The 9,629-nt window shown below is 54.8% G+C and overlaps 1 protein-coding gene across 1 annotated transcript; it reads right to left on the bottom strand.

The window, feature by feature from the left end:
- Positions 1–340: 340 nt before the first annotated feature.
- On the bottom strand, positions 341–4,560 carry LOC133120287 (NBAS subunit of NRZ tethering complex-like; the record flags this gene model as incomplete). Its single annotated transcript, XM_061230277.1, has 3 exons — positions 341–498; positions 1,833–1,946; positions 4,395–4,560. Coding segments are annotated over 3 exons (438 nt in total), but the record flags the coding sequence as incomplete, so codon positions are not given.
- Positions 4,561–9,629: the final 5,069 nt, after the last annotated feature.

The raw sequence follows: 9,629 nt of genomic DNA, 5'->3' as shown, positions 1-9,629 counted from the left end.
TGTGTGTTTCCTGTATGTGCTCTGTGTGTTTCATGTGTGTGTTTCCTGCATGTGCTCTGTGTGTTTCCTGTGTGCGTTTCCTGTATGTGCTCTGTGTGTTTCCTGTGTGTTTCCTGTGTGCGTTTCCTGTGTGTGTTTCCTGTATGTGCTCTGTGTGTTTCCTGTATGTGCTCTGTGTGTTTCCTGTGTGCGTTTCCTGTATGTGCTCTGTGTGTTTCCTGTGTGTGTTTCCTGTATGTGCTCTGTGTGTTTCCTGTATGTGCTCTGTGTGTTTCCTGTATGTGCTCTGTGTGTTTCCTGTCTGCGCTCTGTGCGTTTCCTGTCGGGTCAGGGAGCCCACCTGTGTCTGCAGGGAGCTGCTGGAGGCCAGCAGGCTCTGGATGCTGGCGGGGGGGCAGTGCGTGAGGGCGAAGGCCATGAGCTCCTGGCGGGGCTGCAGGTCCTGGTACCCCTCACACTGGCCCAACTGACAGCACACGTGCCACCCCGCACCGTAACCTGGGGAGACCAGAACGCCCGCTATTAACAATAATAATGATAATAATAATTATGATAATAATAACAATAACAATAACAATAATAATAATAATAATATGCAATTTAGCTGATGCTTTTATCCAAAGTGTCTTAAAGTGTGTTAATTAGACTAAGCAGGAGACAATTTTCCCTGGAGCAATGCAGGGTTAAGGGCCTTGCTCAAGGGCCCAGCAGCTGCACTGATCCTATCGTGGCCACACTGGGGCTTGAACCAACAACCTTCCGGCTCCCAGTCATGTACCTTAGCCGCTAGGCTACAGGCTGCCCCTGTGATAAATGCCACGTAATGTAATGTAATGTAATGAAATACCCCATGGGTCCCCCTCAAAGGCGCCGGGCCCCCCCCCCGTCGGGTACTTCAGCAGGGGGAACAGATCCAGCGGAAAGTTTATCACACACACAGGACAGCGAGTCCACTCTGGCGACCTGTGAGCCAGACCTGTGCGCTATCTCGGCCAGCCTGAGAGCCACTTAGCCGCAGAGCCGTGTCGTTAAAGCACTGGCGTAGTGCTGGACGCTGCTGCAGACAGACGACTGCGTATCCCCCCACACCCATCTGTTTGTGGTACAACCCATTTATCACGCTGTCATACACCAGTCACACACCCCCCCCACCACCACCACCACCACCGGTTTCTTCCGTTAGCCGCTATCTGTCCCTCAGACGCTGCCGTAAATGCAGGCTGATAGCAATTAGACCGGGGAGCGCGCAAGACGTATTCAAAGCGACTTGAAATCATCCGCGGAGGCCAATTACGCCTATGATCAGAGAGTCACGCACACGCACACACACACACACACACACACACATACACACATTCTCCCCCGTTATCTCCGCGGTACAAAGCCCGACCCACAGAGGAATCCTCATCGGGAAACCATCTTACAGCCCCGCTCCCGTAATGGAGGGAATTTGCTCAACGTGTAATCAAGACATTTGTAACAGTGTTGCAATGTTAGGCTCTTCAGCATAACTCAAATTTCCATCGACTTCTGTTGGGTCTGACGAAACCACACCAAAGACGTATATATGAACAGAAAATTACAAAAGAACACCTGTCCAATACCGCACATCTAGACATTATGTCAATGAATCATTCAACATATGAAAAAAAGTTCTAATATAACAAGTCTATCTTTAACATATCACACACTGTTGAGCTTCTGACCAGCCATTGGTGTAGAAGGAGAAACGAGCAGCACAGCTATCATTCTCAAAATGATCAGAGCGATACCTGCAACACCAGGAATCCAAACCTGCTGGACAGTAATAATCCCAAAATGCAGTTCTGTACCTGTGGCCATAAGGTCCTGGCAGTGGATGTAGGAGGCCTTGTAGTCATGGCGCTGGAGAGCCTGTTCTGCAAGGAGGGTCAACACCTGGCCCTTCCTTTTGGGTTCATCGTCACCTGGGAATTCGAAAGAAAAACAAAATGGCGGCTTAGCATTCGTAGCTCGGAGCCCTGTTGGCTCGTTGCTGCCGTAATGAATCTTTTACTTCATATTTCTTTGTTGGAGAGTGGTCTCTCTCACCGGGAGAAAGAACCGCAGCGGTTAAGGAAATCATAATGCTCAACCACTCTGGGCAAACACTGCCATTTACAGTAATAATAAATTGGCTTCCAGGCTAATGGCTAAAGCCACCGGAGAGACGGATCATATTAGCTTTCATGCGGAAAGCACGCTTCGCTAACTTAAGCAAAATAGGCTCAAAATAGGCTTGAAATGTAACATACTTTCTGTCTGGGAAACGGCTAAGAAAATTGATACGTATCACAGGCAGCAGGGAAAGTCTGATAACGGTTTATAAAACGCGCACGTTGCGTGGAAAAGTACGATCTTTATAACCATCCGCACGTACATTAATGCATTTTATCCGGCGTGGAAACACATACGATACAACAGAGGCAGGCAACCTTCATAGATTGTTATCTGGTTGTATAAATATCTGTGACGCGTGAGGATATTGGGGCTTCAGTTTGACTTTGGCTGCCATCTCACTTAGCCTCTCTCTGACAGGAGGAGATAAACAAACAACAAAGCCAGCGGACACAATCCCCGGGATTTTTCGGAGGAGGCTTCCGGGAACCCTGCGGAATCGGGGAGCCGCCCCGTGTTTGCCGATCTTTCGTTCTGGCAGGGAAAGGGCCCGCTTGGGGGCCTTCGGGGGGGTTCAGATCCGGGAGGGCTGAGCGCGGCTAATCCCCCCTCCACCTGCCAACGGGCGGCCGCGGAAGCCACGGAAAGGTAGCGGACGCAAAGTGTTCTCATTACGTTACTGGAATGTTCTGCGAATGTTATAACATTGCCCTTACATGGCAGCAACGTTGTGAGAACCTTTTGCTTTAGCTGGGGAGCGCTAATCCCGGATCAGCGTTGTATTCAACGTAACATGACATGACGCAAATATAACATAAACATAATTACGTGAACAGGCCGTTCAGCCCAACAATACTCGCCATTTTCCTCCCACTAAAGCGAATCTACTGCTTAGTTTACGTGAAAACCAGACAGTATTGAGCACCGTATCAAGCCCAGAGCTTCTACTGGTAATGGATGAGGGTTGGGTGTTGAACGGCCACAGATATTTCCCATCACACACCCAACAGAGTATAGGACAGGTGAGGGTCTTATCTGCCCCTGGTTTTCACGCCAATTTCTGATCTTAATTACTTAATTAGCACATTTACCCCAACTGACATGTTAGGTACTATTTCCTTCATAAGTGCATGAATGACAGCTGAAGACTAATCTTGTGTACCAATATGAAACTATTTACTGGAATCTAATCTCCAAGAGAACCAGTGCTGGCGTGTACAGCAACTGGTGGAAACCAAAGCCTGCATACACACTGGCCCTCCAGGACAGGAACTGTCCAGCCCTGCTATAGGAGAACCGTAAATGTGCAACGCTGCCCCCACAGGTGGAGCGTGGGATTGCGGCTTCTCCCTGCTCTGCTCTGTGTTGCCGTGGCACCCGCCCGTGACGCCTGATTGGCCGCATGGTGCAAGGGAAGGCCCTACAGACCGAGCGAGCAGGCAGCCGGCAGCATGGAGAATTCCCTCCCTCCCTCTCTCTCTCTCTCTCTCTCTCTCTCTCTCTCTCTCTCTCTGACTGAGTCTGTGTCTCTCTCTCTCTCTCTCTCTCTCTCTCTGCGTCTCTGTCTGCGTCTCTCGCTCTCTCTCTGACTGAGTCTGTGTCTGTGTCTCTCTCTCTCTATATCTCTCTCTCTCTCTCTCTCTCTCTCTCTCTCTCTTTCTCTTTCTCTCTCTGCGTCTCTGTCTGCGTCTCTCGCTCTCTCTCTGACTGAGTCTGTGTCTGTGTCTCTCTCTCTCTCTCTTTCTCTCTCTCTCTCTCTCTCTCCGTCTCTCGCTCTCTCTCTCCCTCTCTCTCTCTTACTCTCTCTCTCTCTCTCTCCCTCCCTCTCCCTCTCTCTCTGTGTCTGCGTCTCTTGCTCTCTCTCTCTCTCTCTCTGACTGAGTCTGTGTCTGTCTCTCCCTCTCTCTCTCTCTCTCTCTCTCTCTCTCTCTCTCTCTCTCTTTCTCTCTCTTTCTCTCTCTTTCTCTCTCTGCGTCTCTGTCTGCGTCTCTCGCTCTCTCTCTGACTGAGTCTGTGTCTGTGTCTGTGTCTCTCTCTCTCTATATCTCTATCTCTCTCTCTCTCTCCAAAACAAATTCCTCTCGCTTTCTCTCTTTTCTCCCCCCCCCTCCCCCCACAGATGTCAGACTCTTTCGGGGTCACCGGTCGGGGGGCCAGACTTGTCCGCGGGGGTCGGGGCGGGGCGGGGCGGGTAAATGTGTCAGTGTGTCGGAGGGAGCAGCAGCGCGGCGGATGGATATTCACACGCCACACGTTACCTGCCACGCGGAGCAGACCCGCCAGGCCCAGCAGGACGGTGGACTGCCTGTAGGCCGTGGGGCAGGCGGCGAAGCACTCCTCGATCAGGGACAGGCGGTCTCTCCTCAGCCGCACTGGAGGGGGGAAGGGGAGAGAGGCGTTACAGAGAGGCGACACGACTTCACACTTTCACACCGGCCGGGAATTAGACACGCACACTGTAGTGTAAACACTGCAGTCTGTAACCGCGCTTGGATTTGCATTCGTTACGGAAAGCCTTTAATGTTGTCCGCTGTTGTGTTTCCTTCTTCGTTTTGCTTCCAGCTAACTGGACCGAGTTAATTTTCTGACCTTGACATTAAATACTGTAAATTGTCCCGCTGAAATTAATTAACCCTTTCAGGCCCAACAGTGGCACTCAAACGTAACTAGCGGAAAATCCTCGTTTTCCTTTTCAACCAATCAAAATGGCTGCTGCACTATTGTTTTGAGCCCCTAGTAAACTCCTACTCAACTTTCTCAATTTTCTCAGCCAAAGCCAAAACCACTTGGGACTTCAGTGGAGTCCTGTTGTGTGTTTGTTCCCGTTTGTTTCTAGGTACAGTAACCGCACTAAGTTAATTTTCCGACTTTAATATCAAATGCTGCACCCTGTTCCCTCTGAAATGAATTAAAGTAAACGTATAACTTCACACGTGGGAGGGAAATTGACTGTATCATCCCACGAAGGCTATATGACATCTATTATCGTTATTATTTTTTGTGCGATTGCCAGATAAATACTGATTGATGATGTAATTAATTTTCCGTAAGCACGTCATTTGCCACTTCGGCGTGGAGGGTATTACACGGGGAACTGTTGAAGGGTAACGTTCATTAACGCCGGGTTAATTGAGTTCAATTAAGCCATACATTATCCAGAGTGGAACAAGGGACAGTTGTTTAGTCCTTGAAATGAAGCAGCACCAACAGAACCGACAAAGCCAAAGTCTCGCATGCAGTGCGGGGCACGAACGCCCCCACGCTCCAGATATTTCCCATCAGCCACCAGGCTACTGTATCACTCGGCGTAGCAGCGAAAGCTTCTAGAACACACTTTAATCATAAAAAGCGCGCGGTCTGAAATTTACGAGTTTGGATGGAGCCGGGAGGCCATTACGGCTCTATAATCAGGAGATGAAAATGACTTGAGTGCTGCGTGCGCCACTGTTACAGCGGTTTCCCTGAGCGCTTTCTCTCCTCTCCTCTCCTCTCACAGAGGCCCTGAGCGCTTCCTCTCCTCTCCTCCTCTCTCCTCTCCTCTCTCCCTTCCTCTCTCCTCTCCTCTCCTCTCTCCCCTCCTTTCCTCTCTCCTCTCCTCTCCTCTCCGCTCTCCCCTCCTCTCCTCTCCTCTCCGCTCTCCCCTCCTCTCCTCTCTCTCCTCTCTCTCTCTCCTCTCCTCTCCTCTCACAGAGGCCCTGAGCGCTTCCTCTCCTCTCCTCCTCTCTCCTCTCCTCTCTCCTTCCTCTCTCCTCTCCTCTCCGCTCTCCCCTCCTCTCCTCTCCTCTCTCTCCTCCCCTCTCCTCTCCGCTCTCCCCTCCTCTCCTCTCTCTCCTCTCTCTCTCTCCTCTCCTCTCTCCCTTCCTCTCCTCTCTCCCTTCCTCTCCTCTCCTCCCCTCTCTCCTCTCTCCCCTCCTTTCCTCTCTCTCCTCCCTTCTCCTCTCCTCACCTCCTCTCTCTCCTCCCCTCTCCTCTCTCTCCTCTCCTCTCCCCTCCTCTCTCCTCTCCTCTCTCTCCTCTCCTCTCTCCCCTCCTCTCCTCCCCTCTCCTCTCCTCTCCTCTCTCCCCTCCCCTCCCCTCCTCTCCTCTCTCTCCTCTCTCTCCTCTCCTCCCCTCTCCTCCCCTCTCCTCACCTCCTCTCTCTCCTCCCCTCTCCTCTCTCTCCTCTCCTCTCCCCTCCTCTCTCCTCTCCTCTCTCTCCTCTCCTCTCTCCCCTCCTCTCCTCCCCTCTCCTCTCCTCTCTCTCCTCTCCTCCCCTCTCCTCCTCTCCCCTCTCCTCATCTCCTCTCCCCTCCTCTCCTCCTCTCCCCTCCCCTCTCCTCCTCTCCTCTCCCTTCCTCTCCTCTCTCCCTTCCTCTCCTCTCCTCCCCTCTCTCCTCTCTCCCCTCCTTTCCTCTCTCTCCTCCCTTCTCCTCTCCTCACTTCCTCTCTCTCCTCCCCTCTCCTCTCTCTCCTCTCCTCTCCCCTCCTCTCTCCTCTCCTCTCTCTCCTCTCCTCTCTCCCCTCCTCTCCTCCCCTCTCCTCTCCTCTCTCCCCTCCCCTCCCCTCCTCTCCTCTCCTCTCTCTCCTCTCCCTCCTCTCCTCCCCTCTCCTCTCCTCCCCTCCCCTCTCCTCTCCTCCCCTCCCCTCTCCTCTCCCCTCCTCTCTCCCCTCCTCTCCTCTCCTCTCCTCCCCTCTCCTCTCCCCTCCCCTCCTCTCTCCCCTCCTCTCCTCCCCTCTCCTCTCCTCTCTCCCTTCCTCTCCTCTCTCCCCTCCTCTCCTCTCTCTCCTCCCCTCTCCTCTCCTCTCCTCTCCTCTCTCTCCTCTCTCCCCTCTCTCCCCTCCTCCCCTCCTCTCCTCTCCTCCTCTCCCCTCCCCTCTCCTCCTCTCCTCTCTCCCCTCCTCTCCTCTCCTCCCCTCTCCTCTCCTCTCTCCCCTCCTCTCCTCTCCTCTCCTCCCCTCTCCTCTCCTCTCTCCCCCTCTCCTCTCCTCCCCTCTCCTCTCCTCCTCTCCCCTCCCCTCTCCTCCTCTCCTCTCTCCCCTCCTCTCCTCTCCTCCCCTCTCCTCTCCTCTCTCCCCTCCCCTCTCCTCCTCTCCTCTCCCTTCCTCTCCTCTCTCCCTTCCTCTCCTCTCCTCCCCTCTCTCCTCTCTCCCCTCCTTTCCTCTCTCTCCTCCCTTCTCCTCTCCTCACTTCCTCTCTCTCCTCCCCTCTCCTCTCTCCTCTCCTCTCCCCTCCTCTCTCCTCTCCTCTCTCTCCTCTCCTCTCTCCCCTCCTCTCCTCCCCTCTCCTCTCCTCTCTCCCCTCCCCTCCCCTCCTCTCCTCTCCTCTCTCTCCTCTCCCTCCTCCCCTCTCCTCTCCTCCCCTCCCCTCTCCTCTCCTCCCCTCCCCTCCCCTCTCCTCTCCCCTCCTCTCTCCCCTCCTCTCCTCTCCTCTCCTCCCCTCTCCTCTCCCCTCCCCTCCTCTCTCCCCTCCTCTCCTCCCCTCTCCTCTCCTCTCTCCCTTCCTCTCCTCTCTCCCCTCCTCTCCTCTCTCTCCTCCCCTCTCCTCTCCTCTCCTCTCTCTCCTCTCTCCCCTCTCTCCCCTCCTCCCCTCCTCTCCTCTCCTCCTCTCCCCTCCCCTCTCCTCCTCTCCTCTCTCCCCTCCTCTCCTCTCCTCCCCTCTCCTCTCCTCTCTCCCCTCCCCTCCTCTCCTCTCCTCTCCTCCCCTCTCCTCTCCTCTCCTCTCTCCCCCTCTCCTCTCCTCCCCTCTCCTCTCCTCCTCTCCCCTCCCCTCTCCTCCTCTCCTCTCTCCCCTCCTCTCCTCTCCTCCCCTCTCCTCTCCTCTCTCCCCTCCCCTCCTCTCCTCTCCTCTCCTCCCCTCTCCTCTCCTCTCCTCTCTCCCCTCCCCTCCTCTCCTCTCCTCTCCTCCCCTCTCCTCTCCTCCTCTCCCCTCTCCTCCTCTCCTCTCTCCCCTCCTCTCCTCTCCTCTCTCCCCTCCTCTCCTCCCCTCTCCTCTCCTCTCCTCTCTCCCCTCCCCTCCTCTCCTCTCTCTCCTCTCTCTCCTCTCCTCCCCTCTCCTCACCTCCTCTCTCTCCTCCCCTCTCCTCTCTCTCCTCTCCTCTCCCCTCCTCTCTCCTCTCCTCTCTCTCCTCTCCTCTCTCCCCTCCTCTCCTCCCCTCTCCTCTCCTCTCCTCTCTCTCCTCTCCTCCCCTCTCCTCCCCTCTCCTCCTCTCCCCATCTCCTCTCCCCTCCTCTCCTCTCCTCCTCTCCCCTCCCCTCTCCTCCTCTCCTCTCTCTTCCTCTCCTCTCTCCCTTCCTCTCCTCTCCTCCCCTCCTTTCCTCTCTCTCCTCCCTTCTCCTCTCCTCACTTCCTCTCTCTCCTCCCCTCTCCTCTCTCTCCTCTCCTCTCCCCTCCTCTCTCCTCTCCTCTCTCTCCTCTCCTCTCTCCCCTCCTCTCCTCCCCTCTCCTCTCCTCTCTCCCCTCCCCTCCTCTCCTCTCCTCTCTCTCCTCTCCCTCCTCTCCTCTCCTCTCCTCCCCTCCCCTCTCCTCCCCTCTCCTCCCCTCCCCTCTCCTCTCCTCCCCTCTCCTCTCCCCTCCTCTCCTCTCTCCCCTCCTCTCCTCTCCTCTCCTCTCCTCCCCTCTCCTCTCCCCTCCTCTCCTCTCTCCCCTCCTCTCCTCCCCTCTCCTCTCCTCTCTCCCTTCCTCTCCTCTCTCCCCTCCTCTCCTCTCTCTCCTCCCCTCTCCTCTCCTCTCCTCTCTCCCCTCTCTCCCCTCCTCCCCTCTCCTCTCTCCCCTCCTCTCCTCCCCTCTCCTCTCCTCTCCTCTCTCCCCTCCCCTCCTCTCCTCTCCTCTCCTCCCCTCTCCTCTCCTCTCCTCTCCTCTCTCCCCTCCCCTCCTCTCCTCTCCTCCCCTCTCCTCTCCTCCCCTCTCCTCCTCTCCTCTCTCCCCTCCTCTCCTCTCCTCTCTCTCCTCTCTCTCCTCTCCTCCCCTCTCCTCTCTCCTCTCCTCTCTCCTCTCCTCTCCTCTCTCTCCTCTCCTCTCCTCTCCTCCCCTCTCCTCCCCTCTCCTCTCTCCTCTCCTCTCCTCTCTCTCCTCTCCTCTCCTCTCTCTCCTCCCCTTTCCTCTCCTCTCCTCTCCTCTCCTCTCAGGGGGATCTCCGCAGCCCTGCCACTGCACACTCACTCTGGTCTGGAGGAGGACCGCCATTCTTTTAACTTCCAGACGTCAGACGACATCGTATCCGGTAAATCTGCTGAAATACTCATCAGAGAAGCAGTAGGAGGGCAGAGCAAGCTGCGAGTTCATATATTTAGACATTATATATATATTAATATACATCTATAATTTATATATACAGTCAGTGACAACCAGCTTGTTAATGCAAGTATGCAATCAGCCAATCATGTGGCAGCAACGCAATGCAGAAAAATCACACACACGGTCAAGAGGTTCAGCTGTTGTTCAAACCAAATGAGAAGAAATGTGATCCAACTGACTTTGACTGTAGAATGATTGTTGGTGGCAGACCGGCTTACAG

Source organism: Conger conger, unplaced genomic scaffold, assembly GCF_963514075.1.
Source record: "Conger conger unplaced genomic scaffold, fConCon1.1 SCAFFOLD_211, whole genome shotgun sequence".
NCBI lineage: Eukaryota > Metazoa > Chordata > Actinopteri > Anguilliformes > Congridae > Conger > Conger conger.
The sequence above is the reverse complement of the archived record's forward strand: the minus strand, read 5'-3'. Positions and strand labels throughout refer to the sequence as shown.